General features: G+C 43.1%; 1 protein-coding gene across 1 annotated transcript in view; it reads left to right on the top strand.

Moving 5' to 3' along the window:
• Window positions 1-21,748, top strand: part of CMTM7 (CKLF-like MARVEL transmembrane domain containing 7) — a 30,597-nt gene extending 8,849 nt beyond the window's left edge. Inside the window, exons 3-6 of the mRNA XM_009324208.1 lie at window positions 17,599-17,772; window positions 19,456-19,554; window positions 20,588-20,669; window positions 21,027-21,748. Of these exons, the coding sequence (XP_009322483.1) occupies window positions 17,599-17,772; window positions 19,456-19,554; window positions 20,588-20,669; window positions 21,027-21,040 (369 nt within the window). The 3' untranslated portion in view covers window positions 21,041-21,748. The remainder of the gene's footprint in view (window positions 1-17,598; window positions 17,773-19,455; window positions 19,555-20,587; window positions 20,670-21,026) is intronic.
• The last annotated feature ends 906 nt before the right edge of the window (window positions 21,749-22,654 follow it).

The raw sequence follows: 22,654 nt of genomic DNA, 5'->3' as shown, positions 1-22,654 counted from the left end.
GCAGTGATGCAGCTGTTCGCAAGGTTACGCAGTAAACCAAACCAGGGAACTGATGTAGCTTTACTTCAGCTCTCCTTCAGTTTTCTTTTTTCCATGAGAGTTTTTAGAGAACAGTGCAGCCATAGAGACTACTGTCAGCAAGAGCAAGTGTCTGGCATATAAGGGCAGGAACTACATAAGCCTGAAGTGGTTCCGTGTGCTTCAAACCACAAGCTGAGAATGTAGTCCTTTTTCTTTTTCTCTTGGGCAGGGGAAGGTTTTGTACCATCTTTTAATTTCTATCTCTTTCAGCAAAAAAGAAACTAGTAATTTTTCTGATGTTGAAACAGCTCTAGAAGGCTAAAAAATCAACTCCAGTACATTTTGTAAAAAGGCAATTATAGTAATTATTAAACACTAGGGAATCTCTGTTCTGAATGTGTCAATGAATGTTTTATTGGTATCCTAAAAGAGGCTTCCTAAAAGCACTAAGTTGGAGCTACCTTTCATTGCTGATTTGACCCATCCATTAGGATTTGTTGCAATACATTCATTAGCAACCTGAGTGCATGTAGTGCTTGTCGAATAGAGGGGATTGAACAAGGGTTAACAAATACATTTTCTGAAACAAAAAAAAAAAGGAAATGAAGCCTAGAAATTTACCACATCACCCGAGATGTGTTTAGTATGCTTGAAAGAGCAGAGTGAAGTATTGGCAGTGGTTTCCTGGCGCATTTGTTTTACAGGAAGTTAGATTTGCAAATGTCATTTAAAAATCTTAATCAGGTGTACATGGTGTCCGTGGATAATAAGATCATAGAATCATAGAATCATTAAGGTTGGAAAAGACCTCTAAGATCATCGAGTCCAACTGTTGACCCAACACCACCATGCCCACTAAACCATGTCCCTAAGCGCCGCATCTACACATCTTTTAAATACTTCCAGGGATGGTGCCTCAACCACTTCCCTGGGCAGCCTGTTCCAATGTTTAACCACTCTTTCAGTAAAGAAATTTTTCCTCACATCCAATCTAAACCTCCCCTGGTGCAACTTGAGGCCATTTCCTCTCGTCCTTTCACCAGTTACTTGGGAGAAGAGACCGACACCCACCTCGCTACAACCTCCTTGCAGGTAGTTGTAGAGAGCAATGAGGTCTCCCCTCAGCCTCCTTTTCTCCAGGCTAAACAACCCCAGCTCCCTCAGCCGCTCCTCATCAGACTTGTTCTCCAGACCCCTCACCAGCTTCCTTGCCCTTCTCTGGACACGCTCCAACACCTCAACGTCCTTCTTGTAGTGAGGGGCCCAAAACTGAACACAGTATTCGAGGTGCGGCCTCACCAGTGCCAAGTACAGGGGCATGATCACTTCCCTGCTCCTGCTGGCCACACTATTTCTGATACAGGCCGGGATGCCATTGGCCTTCTTGGCCGCCTGGGCACACTGCCGGCTCATGTTCAGCCGGCTGTCAACCAGCCCCCCCAGGTCCTTTTCTGCTGGGCAGCTTTCCAGCCACTCTTCCCCAAGCCTGTAGCGCTGCATGGGGTTGTTGTGGCCGAAGTGCAGGACCCAGCACTTGGCCTTGTTGAATCTCATACAGTTGGCCTCGGCCCATTGATCCAGCCTGTCCAGGTCCCTCTGCAGAGCCTTCCTACCCTCAAGCAGATCAAGACTCCCGCCCAACTTGGTGGTGAAAAGCATGGATTCTTACTGCTCTGTGACTTTCCTTTAAGACGTGCAAGTACGGTGTATTCCCTGTCTTCACTCTCTTTGGACATGGTGTCCCTTTGAACATCCTTCTCTCCTGCCACAGAGAAACAGAAACCAGGCGATCAGTTCTTTCCAAGTGTGGTCCCCATCTGCTTGGAGCCTATAAATGATAAAGAGCATCTTGCCAAGCATCCTTCGTTGGGTTCCAGGGCTGTAGATGCTGGAACAATTTGTTGTGTCTCATCGTGATCCAGTAAAGCCATGGCTGTACCTCGGTGAGGGCAGTATACCTGACCGTGAGGCTCTGTTCAAAGTACCTGCTCTGCATTGCTGGGGTAATGGAGTACTGTCCCCCAAAGCCAGACAGTGTTTGCTTATTATGAGTAAGTGTTTCCTCTGCTCCCCTCCCTGGAGAGTCCTTGTGAGGTATTCGCTCAGTACTGCGGTTGACTTGTCTCCTTCACGCTATTGTCACGTCATGTGCGCTGTGGCCTTGTCCTCCTATTTTGTGGTGAGATGTAAAGTATACAGCAGCCAGAAATTGCTAGTTTCTGTACATGGAGATCAAACTGTAAAACTGCTGTGATTTCCTTTCACCCACCTGTGAGCTTCCTCTTTTTTGCATAACTCAGATTCTTAAGGGATCATCACGGCTGAAACAACTCCCTGCACCGCAATGCTGGTAATTTGATGAATGTAATGGTGAGTACAGATGTGTCTGACTGGTCAAAGCTAGGTGACTGCAGCTTTCAAAGCCAAAGCAAATCTGGCTGCTGTTCTTGCAACAGTAACAGTAGCTGCAACGCTTATGGCTTCCTCTCCGGCTCACAGCTTCCCTTAAGGAAAATGGAAATGCAATGATGACAAGATTGAGAAGCTGCTTCAAGGGGGAATTTTCTTAGAATGTTTTTGGTGGTTTGTTGTTTTTTTTAAAAAAATGCCATTAGTGAGTTCAAGAAACAAGTACTGACTGCTGGGAGAGGAGTATGCTGTTAGCCTGAGATGACCAGCAGCAGCTGCTGAACTACAGAACGACTTAGCATGCTTTCCTGCAAGTCTGTAATCACGCTCAAGGAAGGCCACTTTGGGAGCTCTCTTATCTGTTTGGGAAAAACACAGTCCCCAGTTGCTGCTTGTCACCTGCTAGCTAATTGAGCCTTTCACAGATTGGTTGAGTGAAGCTTCCTAGTAGACACAGGAGTGCTGTCGCAGGCAGCGTGTTTGAGAGGCCTGCCAGTCTCTAGGCAGTCACTGAAAGCTGTCGGCTGTGACAGTGCCACTGGGGAATCTCATCTCTTCTCATTTTTCCACCTCATTCATCGCCCTTCACTTCTCTGGCACCTTGCCAAGCATCAAGTGCTTGCACTTACAAAAGGTCGTTCTTTTGTGTGCTAAGGCCCAGCCTGATCAGCAGCCAGGTTATGATGATGCCGGTTGGTCTGGAAATTGTCATGATGTTAGCATTTTTGGGAACTCTCACCTGTTTTTTCCTGATAAAAATTATGATGTGCCAGCACAGCTAACAACACGGACTTCGGTGATGTAAACAAGTCCTCTCCTCTTATTTGAGGAGACCTTGCTCAAGGCTCTGTTGCCATGGCTAACAAAGCCTTTGCTGGAGATGACAGATATGAACTTTTTAACTGCTGTCTGTGCGACTGCCAGATGTCAGTGTGGTGTTCTCTGGGGCAGGGAGAGATATGGCAGGTGTTAACTGAAGATTTGAATCAGTCAAGCAATAAATGCCTCAGACAATGAGAACGGGTTGTGTTGTGAGCAGCATCTGTAAGGGCGAATGATGAACAGATTGCTTGCTGAGGGTTAGCAGGCATAGGCACTGAGACTTTACTGAGTGGTTTGCAAGGTATTCCTTATCTCAGCAAAAACTTTCAGGAAGATGAGATTGCATATGCTTTTTATTTTTTGTGCATCTAGTTTGATAGGTTACCAGAATGATTGTTGCCATGAGGTACTCGTTTTGTGTTATATGTTCCTATTTGAGTTTTAAGTAGCTGTATGCTGTTAGATATGTATTGGATATCCAGGTCAAGGGGGAAACTTTGCAGCTTGCTGTGCAGAGTTTGCGGGTGATTGTTAATAATGAACACTGTGTACCCCGGGCTTCAAGCAGCCAGCCAGTCTGAGCCAGGCTTGGCTGGTCAGCCAACGTGGGCTCCTTCTCTGTGGGTGGTATTGCCGTGCATGGTTGGTAAATCCATTTTTAGACAGCCATGAACTTTATCTACAAGAGCTCTATAGCTCACAAGCGAGGATTAACCTCTTTCTATATTGTATATTACTGACAATATGGGGCTTTATTTAAAGGGCAAACAATACAAACAACCCAAACAATATATCTGAGAATGGTTCAGAGCAGTGGTTTCAGAGGTGCCTTGCTCCTACAAGGAGCTCTTCTTCCCAGCTGACTAAAAGGAAGTATGGCAGGTGAGGTGGGCAATCTCCTGCCCCCAAGGAGGGCTCCCTTTCCAGACCCAGGGCTGGTGAACTCTGTTGCTGCTTTTGCAGCAACAGCCTCAAAGGACAAAGTTCTCCAGCAATGTTTACATACCTTAGGTGTCTTTGAACCTCCATGAGCATATATATTCCTGTACATCATTGTTGGATTCCTTTCTGCCACCGAGAGCCACTTTTCTGCTATTCCTTAAGACAGCTCAAACCTCTTAATTTTTAGGTTCTACCAAACCCACTTTTGTTGGCCTACAGTTCTCTTCTCTTCCTGGTCCTTTTCTTTTTCTTGCCTCAGAAGCACCTTGTGTGCTTGAGGCAGTCTTTCTCCGTTTATACAAACCTACGCACACTGTGGACTGTCTTCTCCTGTCATTCTGTCTGACTCTCAGGTTTACAGACCGAGAGAACAGTTAACATGGCTTTCCAGGAGGATGTAGATGTTGGAAGTGCTTGCCTTGCAGAGGAGAGGAGCAACAATCACAGCTTGCTGTGCAATTTCCGAATCTGCAGAGATTTGGTTATATTAATCCCTACATTTTTGGTTGCTATAACCGGATCGTCCACTTTTTACTAGAGGACTCTGGAGATTCAAGTTTCTTACAATGTTTTTTACTTCCTATAATCTGAGTTGTGATGTAAGGATTCTCCCTACCATGCAAGATAGGTGGTCTTCTACGGTGGAGTGAATTACAGCAGAAGCCGCATGTATGCATGCTTTTTGCAGCAATCAGGTAGTATTTTTCTAAATGGGCAATTCGCTTGGTGGTGTGGGATGCAGGTTCCCAATGAGCACCACAACCAGTACCTTACCTGGGAGGAGGGCAGAGAGCACAGGCTGAGCTAGTGATTGTATCTGTGCATCTGCAGAGAAAACCGGTTATAGAAGATGTGTCCCTGCTCTTACCTGAAACAGCAGGTTCATCTGTTGTTCAATCCCCAATATGATTTGGGGATTATGACTTGATTTGAGGCGGGAGAGACCACTGGAGTGGGTGGCAGGCTAGCTGTTACATGGGGGCTGTTGCCTGCACAGAGAAGTAACTCCTTATTAATAGATAGACAAGCTACATGCTCGCAAAGTATAGGGGTCTCCTGGCTTTGTCCAGAGTAGTGCCTGCAGTCATTGCAGGTGTCTAGAAACACGTAAGTACTTCTTTGAGAGTTAGAGGGAAAGCAGCTGTGTTTCCCAGAGTTAAAACCCTGCTAGGGCATTTGCTGTATTTAAAATTCTGTTCCTATCCTTTGCAGACATGCTAACAGTCAGCTGTGCCATTAATACTGTTTTGCAATGAGTTTTATGTATTTTGGGAATTTTGTGACTTGAATATGGCACTTGTGCAATATTACTCAATTATCACTTACATTTTTGCAGTATTTTGAGTGTTGTGTGTGCATCTTTTATGTAGATCGGAAAAGCTTACTGATAATGCTTTTACAGTTGAAATGTTTTAAATTTAAGTTGATTTTTAAAACAAATCTGTTAATATTGGATTGGAGAGAAAAGAAAATTGTGAGGTGGTTGTTGGTAGCAAACTTGTGTGTTGGTTTTTTTTTTTAATTAATTCACTGCCTGATGAGAATATAACATATTCTTTGCCACATAACTGTAAAGTCCTCAGCTTTCAGCCAATAACATACAGGATTGTATGGTGTCTTTCAGTATGGTGCAGTGGTGGTGCAGGCAGCTGTGGGGATTGAGGCGGAGAGCTAGTTAAGCTGGCAGTGGTGGGATTGAAGTATTGCATACACTGTGATCAGTGGTAGGCAGGACTTAATTGTAGCTAGTCGTTACAAAGAATTGCCTTTTTAATGGTCATGGCTGACACCCTGTAACAAGGGCTCTTTAATAATGTCATTCATATGCTGGTTCTGTGATTGTCCCGCATCCTTTTCTACCACTGAGGCCTGTGCCTGAGCAGATAACTTCTTATTAGTAGATAAAGAATACCACTTGCTTGTACTTAGGATTGTCCTCTTATCTGAGTTGTAGAGGGTCTGAATAAGATTATTTTGCCTTTTCTCACCCTCCCACCATTTTTATCTTCAATAAATAGCCTGCAGAGGGGGGTGCACAAGAGAAGTCATTTATCAGAGGCCAGGCAGCCTCCTTATTTTAGTAAAGCAGCCAGACAAGAAGGAAACCTGCCCAGACGCAGGGGCTGAGAGATTATTGTGCAACCAAAGACTGACTGCTTCACAGAACCATGCACTTGAAGGCAGCTGATTTCATCTGTCATTAGTGAAGTTTTAAATGGACTGGGTTTTTTATCTTTTTCTAGTAGGGGTTTGGCTGTTACAGCTCACATTTCCAAGACCGCCCTGGAAGAAGGAAATCTCGATTACAGCAGCAGTCAACATTGTTGCTTAAATTAGTAGAACCAGTCTTGCATGAACTACAATTGTAACCTTGGCCTGCTCTTCGCTTATCTTTCTGTTTTGGGAAGCTGTTAAAAATTTTGTTTTATTCTGTCCAGAAATATGTACTTAATAATATATGGGTGTTGCTTCACTGTGTTGAGGTGTAAAATTCGGAAATGTACAGCTGCAGTCAGTGACATTTCTCCAGGGCATGGTATCCTGATTGGCTCGCTTAGGGATGGAAAATTCCACTTACTATCTTGGCTGGTGTCACAAGCTGGAAACTTTGACCTTTTTTTTCGTTCAAATACAAAAAACATTTAGCTCTTATTATATTGTTTTTTTAAAAAGGCTGTGATAAATCTGGATATGAGTCAGTGCTGTCCCTTGCTCCAAATCTGTAGACAGACAGTTTCTGTACTATTGCTTGCACTAGAACTTGGATAAGTTTTAAGAGAGTGGAAATGAACCAGTTTTTACCAATTTCATGGATAGTTCTCAGGATCCTCCTCTTTTCAGATTCAGGAGGAGGGACATTAATGCAGTACAACGGTTCATCAGTGCTCCAGCAAGTGCAATGGAAAAACTCTCCTGTCAATGCTGTTTTACAGCATTCAGGGGTGGCGGGGAAGCTGTTCCTGTGTTCTAGAGGGTTAAATTGTCAGAGAAGGATGGAAAGGAAAAGCACTTTCAGGTATTGCCAGTTACTAACTGGAGACTGGTAAACCAGAGCTGCTGCCTACAGTCTTTGTACAGGTGTAAGTACCATGCTGAATCCTGTCCCCTGACCTTTTTCCCCTAAATGGTGCTAATTTTTAGTTAGCTAATTACAACGCATGTCCTGATGCAAGGGAGTAGGGAGGATAGCTAGGAAAAATTAGAAGAGGGAGTTGTGGTTGCATGTATAGAGGGAAACTTGGATGGGAGAGAATGAGAGTTATAAAGGAGAAGAAATACGGAGTGTAATGCAGGGAAAGAAGAGGAAAGGGGAATAAAGAGCAGAAAAAAAGGAAAGGAAACACTGGAGACAAAAAGTCATGGTACAACTTCTTATGGGAGAATGTAGCAGAGGGGAGTACAGTCAAGAAAGAAAAGAAAATATTCTGAGAAAAGCAAGAAAATGGTTGTACATTGCATGGCAAAATAATTAAATGAAAAGATAATGCAGTGCTGGGTGGATTATACATGACAATGTGCGTGTCACAGTATTATGGTAAATCTTTGAGATAAGAGTTACAGTGTTTCTCTGGAACTGGGCACCTTGAGGCAATTTTGCTTCTTATCGACATTATCTTTCCCTGCAGTTTAGCTGGCATTTCACATCTTATTTCTATATAGAAAAAGAAAATTATTATCCATAGCTAAAAGTTATACAGTAATACAGTGGTTTCAGCCTGTCAGTTCAGGGTATGGTCTTCAGATTTGCAAAAACCACATTCAGTTCCTTTCTGCAATGAAGGTTTTTAATGTTGTTCTTTGTATTACTGCAAGGAGTAGGCCACCTGCAGTAGGTTAACCCCAGCCAGCAGCCAAACACCCACCCTGCCTCTCACTCACTCCCCTCTCCTGCAGAATGGGGAGAAAATAGAAGGAAGGCGAAAAGTCCCATGGATCAAGATAATGACAGTTTTATAAGGAAAGCAAAAGCTGCACACACAAGCAAAGAAAGAAGAGGAATTCATTCACTACTCCCCATCAGCAAGCAGACGGTCCTGGAAAGCAGGACCTTGGCATGTTGCAATGGTTGTTTGGGCAGACAAACACCATTACCACGAACGTTTCCCCTTATACCTCCTTTTCTTGAGCTTTTATCGCTGAACACAACATCATGTGGTCTGCAATATCCCTTTGGTCAGTTGGAGCCAGCTGTCTTGGCTGTGTCCCTTCCCAATATCTTGCCCACTTGCAAACCTACTTGCTTTGGGGCGAGGGGAGGGAGAAGAGAGAAAGAAAGCCTTGCTGCTATGCAAGCACTGTTCAGCAGCAGCCAAAAGGCTGATGTGTTATCAACACTGTTTTAAATACAGATGCAAAGCACAGCACCGTACGAGCTGCTGTGAAGGCAGTTAAGTCTATCCTAGCCACACCCAGTACATCACCACTGTATGGAGTCTTGTACAGGCACAGTGGGAAAGGATAACCCTTACTTCACAGTCATTAATAGAATTGTAAAAGAACAGCTGGATACGGGCAAGTGATAATGTGTGGTACAGAACAGTGAGGAATGGTCAAGAAGATGAGTAGTAGCCTTAGCGTTAAAGATTGTGCTTCCAGTTAGAAAACAGTTTATTTGCAATGTCTTGTGCGTGGTGGTTTTTTTGCAACACATGATATCGAAGTCTACTGTAAGTAAATAAGTGACAGTCAGGAATAAATACCAATTCCCATTTTACAGTGAGCTAGGACTCTCATTTTTATTTATCTTGTGTGGTGTAATGGCAACAAATCCACCAAAAAGCAACCCCCAACCAACCTTTTCCTACTGTTTTACTTGTTCTGTGGCTTCCTCCTCGGATGTTTTCAGGTCATTCCCACACATATTTTAACCCATGCTTGTCTGTTACATCTGTGATCTGTTGATTGTTGGTTTGGGCTTTTTCAGGGGGAGGGGCTGTGTTTTTTGGTTTTTTTTTTAGTGGGCATCTATTCTCATTCACACTATAAAGGAAAAGAGTCATCTTGACCTAGAGGTTTATTAGCGGTGCTCAACATTTTTGCCTTATTTTACACACCTAAAGTGTTTTGAGGGTGAAAAACTTTAACACAGTGCATGTGAAGTCTTTATTAGCCCTCATTTGTCGAATGGGGGAGCTGAAGCAGCGAAATACATGATTTACTGAAGTTCAGACAGTAAGATGGTTACAAAACTGGGGTCAGAATTCAAGAGCCAGTGACATTCAATTCCTCCCTTGTGTCAGTGTTTGTCTATGGAAATGTATCTCTAATGCTCAGAACATTAGGCTTTCCTTTAGAGTAGGTTGTTGTCAATATTGGAGATCATGCTGGATTTATGTTTGTGCAGGTAGCTGTGTCTGAGGAAAATTTAGTTCTCTGCAAATGTTACAAAAGAATTAAGTATTGGTAATAAAGCCAGAGCTTTATTTATTACATCCATTAAAGCAGGACAGTAGAAAAAGATCATACAAAGCACTTGCACAGATTGATTCTTGGGAAATAAAATTGTTCTGTGGTTAGACAAACTACAGTCTTCTACCACATGATCAGAAAATGCTTAGTTGTGCCAGCTGGCCTATGGGTACATGAAGGGCAAAACAAGTCCTTTCTTATGTTATGGTTCCTTCATTACCCTCAGGGCACTAGTGAGGAAAATTGTATCTGTAGTCTCTTCTGCCTGCTCGTTCCTTGGAGCAGGTGATTCTCTAGTAAGCTGCTTTGAACTTGCCGGCTTGGTCCAGGTTCTTCCATCTTTGCTGGTACATTCCAGCACGATTGTGTTAGTGAAGGGGAGTCCAGCCTATTAGTCCTGAGATGCAGGCAGCTCTTGGGCAGTTTCACAGGATCTAGCTGCCAGAGGGGCTGAGGATTGTGTTGCTGGCTTGCTCTTGGTCCCAGCATCATGTCCAGTCCAATCCTGTGAAGCTAGGATGTTTGGAGCTGAGCTTTGTCTGTAAACTATTTGCATCTGCAGGACTACAGCCAGCCAAGACCAAGTGCAGGGAGTTAGGTGGAATCCAAACCATCTGAAATGAGGAGTACAACGGCATCTGGGCCTAATGTCATGGGCCTTTTCTCCAGTGTGCATTTGCCCTGGGAGTAATTGGAAGTTGGATCTTCCTCCTATATATAATCTCTTCATAATACAAAGTCATGATTCCTCTCCTTTCCTTAAGAAGGTGTTGAATTTTCCTGCAGTGGAAGATTGACTTCCTTAAAGTCTTGGTACACATTTTCCTTGTTTTTTACTGAGTGTAATCACTGACCAATGGACTTCAGGTGCTTGTTCTTCAACAGGGACAAGAAGAAACAGGGAGGAAAAGAGCTGATTTTAAAAAAGGAACAGCATTTCCGGGGAACACTTCAAGTAGCATTTTATAGCACAGGGAAAGGGATTTTATCACTCTTGTCCAGTCCTTCCCTATCCTCTCTAGCCTGAGAGGTACAGAAGGAAAGTGTGCCATTCTGAACAGGTTGATATCTCTATGGGCAGGAAGGAGGATACAGGGAACTACAGGTTGGTCAGCCTCACCTCAGGCCCTGGGAAGGTGATGAAGAAAATCCTCCTGGAAAGCATTTCCAAACACCTGAAGGACAAGAAGGTTATCAGAAGTAGTCAGCATGGATTTACAAAGGGGAAATCGTGCTTGGTGGTCAAGGGAGAGAGCGGTGGATATTGTTTGCCTTCGTCTTAGTAAGGTTATGGTCTCCAATAACATCCTCATAGACAAGCTGACAGAGTATGGCTTAGATAAGTGGGCAGTGAGGTGGATTAAAAACTGAATGGCCAGGCCCAGAGGGTTGTGGTACAAGGTCCTTGGAGGCCGGTCACTAAGTGGTATACCCCAGGGGTCAATACTGGGGCCAGTACTGTTCAGCATCTTCATTAATGACCTGGACGATGGGGCAGAGTGCACCCTCAGCAAGTTTGTAGATGATAAAAAACTGGGAGGAGTGGCTGGTGAGCCAGCGGGTTGTGCTGCCATTGAGAGGGACCTTGACAGGCTGGACAGAGGAATCTCATCAAGTTCAACACAGGGAAATCCAAAGTCCTGCATCCGGGGGTATCTGAGGGTAAGCCCCTGCACCAGTACAGGCTGGGGGCCAACTGGCTGGAAAGCGACTTTTGCAGAGAAGACCTTGGGGTCCTTCCTGGTGGACAACAAGCTGACCATGAGGCAGCACCCTCGTGGCAAAGAGGGCCAACAGCATCCTGGGCTGCTTTAGGAAGAGTGTTGCCAGCAGCTCAGGATCCTTCCCCTGGGTGCAGGTCTGGGCTGTTCTGTGCACGCGAGTGCTGGAGAGACATGGACTTGTCCAGCACAGGTCCACAAAGATGATGAAGGTTCTGGAGCATCCTTCACGTGAGGAGAAGCTGAGAGAGCTGGGACTGTTCAGCCTAGAGAAGAGAAGGTGCAGGGAAGCCCACCAGCTTGTATAAATACCTGATGGGAGGGAGTGAAGGACAGGGAGATAGAGTCTTCTCAGTAGTGCCCAGTGTGACAGGACAAGAGGCAGTGGGCACATGAAAGTCAATCTGAACATCAGAAAATGCTTTTTTGCTGTGAAGATAGTCTAACGCTGGCACAGGTTGCCCAGAAGGGTTGTAGAGTCTGCATCCTTGGAGATACTCAAAACCTAGCTGGACACAGTCCTGGGCAACCGGCTCTAAGTGTCCCTGCTTGAGTAGGGGGGCTGGACAAGATCACCTCCAGAGGCCCCTTCCAACCTCAACCATTCTGTGATTCTGTGATCTTTGCTGTGAGCATGAGACACATAACTGGATCACACCTTGCATTTCCCGCATGGCTGGGACACGTGTTGTGCTGCTGCAGCCCCTCTCTCACCCCCCAGCCCTAGGTGTGGCCTAGGGCTGGCCTGGCCCATGCCTGGGACATTGAGTGAGTGGTGTCATAGCACAGGGGGAAAAGGGTCTTGAGCCTTGCCCTCATCACTTAAAGGCAGCAGCAGCATAACCCCTGGCCCTTTTTTGTTGGGAAGATCAGATCTCCCGGCTCATGTCCCACCTCCCATTAACATCCTTGAAAGATCTGTACTTGTTCACCCTTTTTCAGGGGCCATGGGTTGGCTTTTGAAGGAAGACCATAGCAGGAAAGAGCAAATTATGTTTCATTTTTGGTAGAGCTGTGTTCACTTCAAATCAGAATGGAGTTTAGGCTTGGGAGCTTACGTCAGTGCTGTTCAGGAGCCAACATTTTCCACAGGCATGTTGCAGAGGATGTGGTTGCCTCGTCTCCAGCTCAAAATAGAGATGGGAATGCAGACTCTTACCATCTTTCTTTTATGATGTCTGTTCTGTCTGGTAAGGTGTTGAGTGCCTCCTGGCAATTGCTGACTGCCTTTAGTTCACGTTGGCTTCATCACTGTGAGATAGTTCCTGATATATACCAGTGTTCCTAAACACACTTTATGACTCACTTCAAGTATCTGGTCCAATGGAAAGTCAAGAAGTGGATTAGTTTAAGCCTATCAACTTCTGTGAAACAGAGTAAATACGGAACTTTATTTAAATCAAAAAATCTCTCCTTGGAGTTGATTGATGCCGATGTTCTTTGTTTTGCTTTTCAGAAACCAGAAAGCACTTAAATAGTAGTGTGCAATGTGTTCCCCACCCCTTTTGTAATGCAGGTCTGAAGCCTGGATATATTTTGTGGAGCATATTAGAATCTTCTAATGAGACTGACCATTGCTTGACCTGTATTTGATCTGACTGGCTTGCTGGCTATGAGTTACATGTCTGCTACTCTCACAATATGTGAAATACTATATTGAAATGGAAATGACAATGCTCTAATTTTTTTGTGCCTCTAGTTTTTATTTTCAAGATGTATTAACCTACTCCCCTGAGCACAGATGCATAAAGAACACTCGTAACATTTGATCATTTTATTGCTTTGCCATTCATTTCTCTCTCTGTGTGCCATGAGCTGACTTCTAAGATATATGTTGAACTGTATCCAGGACAGTTATGTATTAATCATTTTATTGCTCAATTTCAAGTTCTCTGGAAACAGGAATTACAGGGGGAGGAAAAGATACAATCATCACCCAGTATATCATGATAAACTGATATCTCGTGAAGGAACTTTGGTATTTGTCACTTTTAAAGGAAAAATAATATTATGTGGCTCTATTTCCTACATTTGTTGGCATTCTTTTTCAGCAGGTGAGTTTTGAACTCTGACTGTACCTGCTAGCCATGCAGGCAATATAGTGTGGCAAAAATGGTGTAGCTTTATATAAAGTTGTTGATATCGTCCCCTTTGCATCTGTCCTGTGAAATAGCATTACGTGCCTCCGATCAGAGAACCCGCTTTAGAAACTGAATGTAAATATCATGTTGTGAAATTTATGCTGACAAAGGAAATCTTTGAAAGAAATACCTCTCACCGCACAGTGATTTCTTCCTACCTATATGCTGAGGCACATCTAAAATCAAAGAAGGGAGAATCTTTACTAACTGTTTTTGGAATTGTTCTAATTGTGAAGTACACTTGAAATGGAAAGCATGTTTGTTCAAATCCACATTTCTACCCTGTTCTTAGGAGCTGAGCAGATTCTTCACTGACTGGTTGGTACCTTGTATCTTCTTATTTCTGAGGAATTTAACACCTCAGATGAATTTCCTGATCTTGTCCTTGGATGGCTCACATTCTTCTTTATGCTTCTTCTCAAATTTTTATACCTTCTAACTGAAAAAAAAACTCTTTCATGCTTCCATGAAGTTGAAAGAACTAGGTCTGGTTTAAACTAAGTTTTTTGGGTTTTTTTACCAGTGCGTCTTATTATTTGGATGGTGGTTGTACTTCAGGGATCCAGTCCTTATCCTTTGAACACACTAAAAAAGTTGATAAAGTTAATGGTTCAAGCATGAAATGAGCCAAAAGGCAGATTTAATACTTCTGTGAATTAGTGCTTCCTTCTTGATTTCTACAGTGTAATTGAAACTGAGAACTCATTATTGTGAAGGCACCTGAATAAAGGAACCTCTTTTAGCCTGTGGTGGTTAGAGAAGCGTTGTCCTCATCCCACCTTTATCCAAGAGCAAGATTCAACACTTGCCATGACTTCTTGTCGAGTCTCCCTATAGAATGAAATTTCATTAAATTTCATTTTCATTTTCTCATGAAAATAATAGCTGTGTCTTGCATCGCTTCAAGCATTCTAGATTATAGGGTAAATGACCTGCTGATCTCCTTCTGATTGTTGAAGTTACTCAACAGCTAAGTCAGACTACTCTTTGCTTAACTGACATTAAGATTCAAGGAACCGAGAGAGATGTTCTGCGGCAGCCTGAGCCAGCGTGGTTACTAGCTGCTGCCACCCTGCCTGCTCAGTCCTTCCTATCCTTTCCCTTGGAGTCCTAGCATCTCCCTCACACTCCCTTGCTCACCTGACCCTGCCTTGCGTGATGGCAGAGTCAGAGTAAAGCTATTTGCATTTTTTAGTAGTTTACTTTTCTGCTGGCTTAGTACACTGAGGTGGCTCAGCACAGATGAGTGGAGGAGTCAGTACACGACAGGGAATGAAATCAGGGTGAGAAGGAGAAGATGACAAAGGCCATGACCCTCATGAAACCACAGCTTAATGTAGGCCTGGTGTATGTAGACATAGGTTGGACAAAACTTCATTGAAATTATCTCAGAATTGAAGAACTGTGCCAGAATTCTTTAAATGCTGAATTGCGGAGAGCATTGCTTTGTTGTCTTCTAAGAAATGTAGCATCTCAAAAAGCTCTGCCATGCACAAGATGCAAGACTTTGTGCATTTAGGATTCCCCAGTGGCTAGGCTGTAAGACCCAGAGAACAGACATGGTACAGACAGAAGCACTAAACATGCAGGATGCTGCTATGATGTTACACTCCCAAACCAGAGGACAGGAACATATTTGGGGAGACAGGGACTGAGCGATACCATGCATTTTCAAAGGCATATGTAACGTCCATTCTTGAGAAGCATTGAGTGTGATCAAGCCCTGCACCTCAAAGTCCTGTCTTCCCTACCCTGTATCTATTTCAAAGGTGGGAGGAGATGTAGGCTTACTCTAGTGCAGAAGCCTGTCACTGGCTTGGACTGAGCATCACTTACAATGCTAATATCAACTACTTGGACTACCACAGTAAAAATAATGGAGCCGGACCAGATCTAACAATAGCTTAGCCACTTGTGTGGGAAAGGATCCCGGAGCACTGACTTTTCTCTTTGGAGCCACTTTTTTGAGGTGGTTCACTGTCACGACATCGATGTGCCTGTTTGGATGGAGTTTGGCCAAGGTGCAAGTTCTTGTGAACTTCTTGTGAAGTTCTTATGTGTGTGTAGAGCTTTTGGTTGCACTTGAGGATGTGTATGTTTCGCCTGTCAGCTTAGAACTGAGCAGGTGAAACTCAGTTAAAACTACAGCAGGAAGAATCTAAGCTATGTTGTTTGGGTGGTGGTTTTTTTTTCCTTTTAATCTTAAGGAAATTATTCTGATAATGGATGCAATTGGTTAGGAGTTTGGAAGATGAGTGTGCAGGAAAGGGTGGTGCAGTCTTGAAGTGCTGGCTTTTTCAGATAGTTTTTTTAATGTCTTGGAGAAACGATTAAAATATGAATCATTACTGCTCCTGGCTGACTTTGGATGAACTAAAAATCACAGTGGCTGAAAGCATGCATTGACAAAGTCTGTAATAAGAAAATATTCAGGTGTATCCTCGGTAGATTTATTTTTATCACCCAGGCTAGCCAGGCTAGTAGAAGCAGCAAGATTAGTAAAATAAACAAGTAGCTTTAGATTAAAAAAATAAAATAGCTTTTGTCCTTTGCAAGCCTACAACTGAAAGAAGTTGTATGATAATGCTTTATAGTTTTATGTGACAATGTTAACATATTAAAGTTTTATAACTATTGTATTGACAATATTTATAACTATTATGTGACAATGTTAACATATTAAAGTTTTATAACTATTGTATTGGGGGTTGGGTGAATTAATCAGTTCCTCCAAATGTTTATATTATTAGCTATGATACTACCTTATAGTCTGCTAATACTCCTTCTCTGTAGGTGGTAGAAAAGGGTAAAACCGTTAGCTCAGTTGCAGCCAGGTCCTCCGATTTTGCATGTGAGAACTCTCACTAAATGTAAGTAAAGGCACATGTGTTCATGGGCATCTTAATTTTCACAGCTTTCAGTTCTGAAAGTCCGTAGGGTTTAGATGCGTGAAGGACGGGATGCCATCCAGAGGGACCTGGACAAACTCAAGAAGTGGGCCTGTGTGAACCTCGTGAGTTTCAACAAGGCCAAGTGCAGGGTCCTGCACGTGGGTCGGGGCAACCCCCGGTATCAATCCAGGCTGGGGGATGAAGGGATTGAGAGCAGCCCTGCCGAGAAGGACTTGGGGGTACTGGTGGATGAAAAGCTGGACATGAGCCAGCAACGTGCGCTCACAGCCCAGAAGGCCAATCGTATCCTGGGCTGCATCAAAAGCAGCGTGGCCAGCAGGTCGAGGGAGGTGATTCTGCCCCTCTACTCTGCTCTGGTGAGACCCCACCTGGAGTACTGCGTCCAGCTCTGGAGCCCTCAGCATAAGAAAGACATCAACCTGTTGGAGCGGGTCCAGAAGAGGGCCACAGAAATGAGCAGGGGGATGGAACCCCTCTCCTATGAAGAAAGGCTGAGAGAGTTGGGGTTGTTCAGCCTGGAGAGGAGAAGGCTTCAGGGAGACCTTCTTGCAGCCTCTCAGTACTTAAAGGGGGCTTATAAAAAAGATGGGGACAAACTTTTTAGCAGGGCCTGTTGCAACAGGACAAGGGGGAATGGCTTTAAACTGAAGGGGGGTAGATTTAGACTAGATAGAAGGAAGAAATATTTTACGCTGAGGGTGGTGAAACACTGGCACAGGTTGCCCAGAGAGGTGGTGGATGCCCCATCCCTGGAAACATTCAAGGTCAGGCTGAATGGGGCTCTGAGCAACCTGATCTAGTGGAAGATGTCCCTGCCCATGGCAGGGGGGTTGGACTAGATGACCTTACAAGGTCCCATTCCAACCCAAACTATTCTATGATCCTGTGAATTCCAGGCATTCAATGCCTCTTCTATATTTGAGACCTCTTGTATTATACATAGAGACTTCTTCAGGTTGGGTTCTTCAGGCTGAAACTGCTGCTTTCCTTTGAGCAGTTGGCTCTTTCCCCACTTTTAATGTTTGTTTTAACTCATTTAACAGTAAATTTTAAAACATTATTACCATGATCGTTACTTTGTCCTCCGTTTTGTTGGGACCATCCAATTTACATTAGATATTTGTCTTCTGTTTCTAAGTGCCATTTTCTTGTGTTTAAAATCATCTCCACGGCCCTCTGAGTACCATTGTAAAAATTTTTAATGTGCCTTTTGTCTTTCAGATCTCACTGCTGGTTGCGTTCATCAGTGTAAATAATTCTCCGTGGACGGATTACAGTGCGTACAGCTACTTTCAGATTGTCACCATGTGCGACTTGGTTATGATTTTGTTCTTCTACATTATCCACATTTTCAGAGTCTACAGGATTCTCACTTGTGTTAGCTGGCCACTTGCGGTAAGTCTGGGTTGCTTGCCTCTCTTGTGGGTTGATGTCTTGATTACTTATTTCATTTTCTTGTGCTATCACACAATGATAGGCTGTCTTCCACGTACTTCTTTTTTGCCTTGTATGCAAATCCTTTTGTTGCTTTTGTTATTAGTATTCAGTTCAGCAGATGCTGTAATTGTAAGGTTTTTTTAGCTGATTTGGATCTGATCCTGCCCTCGTTTACACAGATATAAATCCAGATTTACTCCAGGGAAGGCAATAGTGTTATTCTGAGACAATTGAAAAGAAGCTACTGATTATCAAGCTTCAGCAGATGGGTCCTAGCTCAGGTCATTTATAGCAGCTAAGGGATTGCTAGAGTGCCAAATCATAGCAGTAGAATTCATGTAGTACATCCTGTCCCAAAATAAAGTCTACTAGTGCTATTTAAGTCAAATGTGTCTCTTTTTGGAATGGTGTTAGGTAACTTAAACAATAGCAAGAAAGGAGCCTCAGCCTGACTGCCATAGCCTGGCCATTCCTGGGATATCCTGCAGGATGTTCCTGCCTCATTCCCACATTTCCCTTGCACATCCATCTCTCATAGAGAACTAACGAGCAGCACAGAAAATGCAAGACCTGAACTTCCTCAGTAGCTTTGGGTCAGGTCAGCTAACAGAAGGGTCCTGTGTCCTAGTGTGGGGTGACGGATTTTAATAACCTCTTAGAACATGTCTCCCTTATGCATGGTGACATGTTAGTTCCACAGAGGAAGGACCAAAGGGATGGGGAAAAGCCAACTGGAGAGATATAGAGGGATTTTGAAATCCGAGAAGTATTTGGATGGCGTTTAATGGAAGCTATGTAAGTAGTTTACAGATCTAAGATAATGGTTTGTCCATCCATCCACTTCTAACCAGAGAGAAAATTTTAGTTTTCTTTTTAGCTGAAGAATATGGTTAGACTTGCGCCCCTTTTTATTTTTTCAAACGCATACCACCACTAACTGTCTCTAGAAAGTACTTCTTTACCTAGAGATAATACAGATGCAGGGATTGAAATAAAGGATTGAAATAAGCTAATAAATGACAGTTTTGCAAAGCGGCATTTAATGTGGTGTTGGTTATGAGTGTCTGCATAGTTGTGCTTTTCGTGGCTTCTCTCCTGTTTCCAGTCTTGGTTGATGTAAGTTGTTAGTAAGTCCAGCAGATCCACTGCTTACTTTCTAAGATTATCAGAAGTAGGACCATTTGGTTTTCTACTTATGCCATTTGCTGCCATTTATTGCCATGTCATATAGGCTAGAGAAATATGTCCTTAAGGCTTCTTCCTTCCTCCAGAACTGTCTCTTTCAGTAAGGTGCATACTTGATGCCATAAAGATACGTGTTTCACCCTCAGTAATATACCATGTTGAATTGAAAGGATTGCATCCATGCCCAGTAAAGTAGATCTTATTCCAGTGACATTAGTAGACCTGAAGATTGGCCCTCTCTCCTTTTTTGAACAGAAAATCAGGTATGGTACAAAATCCACTCACAGGGTGGTTTTTTTTTTTCTCTCTTTTTTTAGCTGCTTTTTTTTTTCTGTTGACTGGTGTTTTGTCCTCTGGGTTTGAGTAACCTCTGCCAAATTGTTTTCATTCTGAGGCATACTGAAATGCTTTCCTGATAAGTTTCCCTTCTGATGCAGGCTGTGCTTGTCTTTACAGGAGTTTCTTCATTATTTAATTGGTACAATTCTGCTTCTCATTGCATCGATTGTAGCAGCATCCAAGAGTTACAATTTGACTGGACTTGTGGCTGGAGCGGTAAGACTCTGTTTATCAGTCTTGACACTTTTTTTAATTGCAATATATATTAAGTAGGGCATTGGAAATCTATTACTTGTAATTGTATTTTCTTACAGACTTGCCTTGCTTGTGTCTTGGTTGGCTGAACTACCTTCTAGCTCATTTCAGTGAATGTTCTGTAACACAATGCCAACAAAAATATTTTGTTGTGAGACTCCAGACTCGCCACTAAAGTGGATATTTGTCCTGTCAGAGAGTTGAAACCAAAGGTTCCTGCTTTAGCTCATAGGAACTAATGAGTTTGGGGGAAGAATCAAGGCAATTCAGTTTTGACAAATGGCTGTTGTAGCAGCTAGAAGTTACCTAAAGGATTTCACTCCAGTCTTTGGCTTTTAATGCCTCCTGCTCCTGAACAGAAACCTGTTCAAGATAGTTTCTCCTGAGCTAAAACCCACTGGGGTCCTGGGCTGACTTACTGGAAGATACTCTCTGCCTCTGCTGGCTGGAGGGCTTTACAGAGAGAGGCATTCCTTCTGAGTGTGGGCAACAGTATTTTCACAGCAGCAGGACCTGAAATACAGCTCCTCGAGAGTAAAGAATTACTTTCAGAAACTTAGTCCTGATGATGCAAACAGACTAGAAGACTTACCTGACTTGCTTATTCGGCAGGTGGCAGGGAAAGACTTGTTCGAATGGGGCAGTAAAAGAACAGTAATCAGAGCTGTTAGAAAAAGTTTTTTCTTTGTTGCAGAATCCTAGTGAGAAGTCTAGAAGGCGAGACTCTATGCTGCTGTCCAGCTTCTTCTCCCCCCTTGTATATGACTTTCAGTCTATCTTTCAGTCATTGTTTTGACAAAACATAAGCTGCTATTATACTACGGAAACTTTTATTTTTTTAGTATATTGGGAGAATGAAGTAAGAAATCACTTTTTTGGGTCTGTTAACATCATAAAATATGTAGCTGGATATACAAGAGTGTCTGTACATTCATGGAATATGTGTCATCTAATGTTCTGTAAGTATCTGTGGTTTGTTTGTTTTCTCATCCAGACTTTCGGGTTCCTAGCTACGATCCTTTGTGTTTTAAGCATATGGTCATCCTACAAGGTTTCGTGCATCACGCAGTCAACAAGTAAGTATCATGCTTAGTAACTGCCAGAATGGTTCCCAAAATGAATATTTATATTTTCTGCCACAGGGCTGTGTCTGCCTGGAAGGATTTATTAACGTCCTGTTCCTTGTTACTCAGAATTGCTCACAAAGCAATAATTCCATATTTTCTGTCAACACAGATGTATCACAGCTACTGACAGCTGTTAACAACTAAGTACAAGAGCAAAATAACTTGCTTCTAGCAAGTAGTGAATGTATCAGTGCTTTCTCTTCTCCCTCCCCCACCCCCTACCAAAAGAAGGTTTCCTGTGTGTTCCTTAATCAAGTAGATGAATTTGTTTGTGCAATGCAAGTGATGCTGTCTTCCTTTTCAAAGATGCATCTGTATGACTCCTCCATCTCTGCAAGACGTCTGCCTTACAAAATAGGATACCAAAGAGGATCGTCCGCTACTGAGGAGAGAGCATGGGTATTTTGTTACTAGCCTGGACAGCCGGTAGCTTTTGAGGATCTACTTGAATGCCTATGCAAAACAATGTTGTGAACCAAAGTTTTTTTGCTCCCCTCGCTTCCCCCCTCAAAGAAGTTTATAATGGAGAACCTGCTTTTTATGAGCTTTACAGAGAAAGACAACTTCTGCCTCACAAGCTGGGCTGCGGTCATTTCCAGCTACTTGCAATAAGTGCATTTAAAACTCATTTGGAGAGTCATTTGGTTCTCCTTTCAGAAGGATGGAAAAATTGCTTCTGATTTCCTCCATCTGTTTACAGAAGGGAAATCCTGCAAAGTCCTACCTGATTCTTAATGTCAAAGGATGATTTGTTTAACGAAGGAACTGTTACAAACTGATTTATGCCTGGATAAGCTGACCCAAGTCTTTGTTACCTCTTTCTATCAGAACTGTGGACTTTTTCTAACATCAGCTCAGCCAGCATCAAAAATTATGAACCGCAACTTGAATACGTCACTGCAAACACTCCCTCCTAGCCCCAACTGTACATGATGAAATCAGGTTTTTTCTCCATGAATTTTTACAGGTTATTAACAATCAAAGATTATTCTTTAAAACTTCCCTCTGCCAAATACAGGAAAATACATACCCAAGAATGTGTTTGATGTTTTGTGGGATCTTTTTTTTTTTTCCTTTTCACAAATACAAATACCCATTTTGCAAATGAGTAAGACCCGTTCTGTAGACAATTTCTGTGCATTTTCTATAAATTATTCTCTTTGGAGTCCAACAGTGTTCATGGAAAGCTCATTGTGAATGGAGCAATGTGCTTCTTTCTCTCTCTCACGTGCGGTTTGTCCCTTCCTCTGCCTCTGCTGGGATCCATGCTTTTGGAGACTCTGCCCGGAGCCTGGACAGGCAGAACAGTTCAGTTTTGTCCAAGCTGGTATTGTCATGAAGTTCTGTGTAACTTCGAGGCTGAGACAATGTCGTCTCGGCACCTTTGCCTTTCTCTCCTTTTGCAGTCCGTCTCTGGTGAGCTGGAAATTCTTTGCAGGAAAAAGGGAAGCACAGGCCCGTCTTCCTTGGTGCTTTCCCTTTCATGTCGAGATGTGAAGTAGAACTTGTACTTATAAGTCGGTCTCTTCTGTCAGGACAACTGCATGATGGTGCAGCAGGTTTCTGCAAAATGTAGGATTTATACAGTTTACCAGGTCCAATTGGGAGGAAAGAAGCATTTTCTGGCCTGCTATGCATTTTTCTATTTGTCTGAAATTCTGCGCCAGTACTGCTGAGTAATTTAATGGTCCTCTCATAAAATTCTTTTTGTGCAGGTCATCATACATTGCCATTTGTTGCCACCTTATTTTTTTGTCTCATCCTAATATATGTATCTTTACTTTGAATTTGTTTGTTTGTTTGTTTTACTCTTTGACAAAGAGAAATTGGCCAACTGCTAAAGTGTCAAAAATTTTGAGTAAGTAAATGAAAATAACTGAGCAGATAACCTGGAAAGGTAGAAATCCCCCTCCTCGTGGTGCAGTTTCTGTGAT

The sequence above is a fragment of the Pygoscelis adeliae genome, unplaced genomic scaffold, assembly GCF_000699105.1.
Source record: "Pygoscelis adeliae isolate BGI_AS28 unplaced genomic scaffold, ASM69910v1 Scaffold25, whole genome shotgun sequence".
Classification (NCBI taxonomy): Eukaryota; Metazoa; Chordata; class Aves; order Sphenisciformes; family Spheniscidae; genus Pygoscelis; species Pygoscelis adeliae.
The sequence above is the reverse complement of the archived record's forward strand: the minus strand, read 5'-3'. Positions and strand labels throughout refer to the sequence as shown.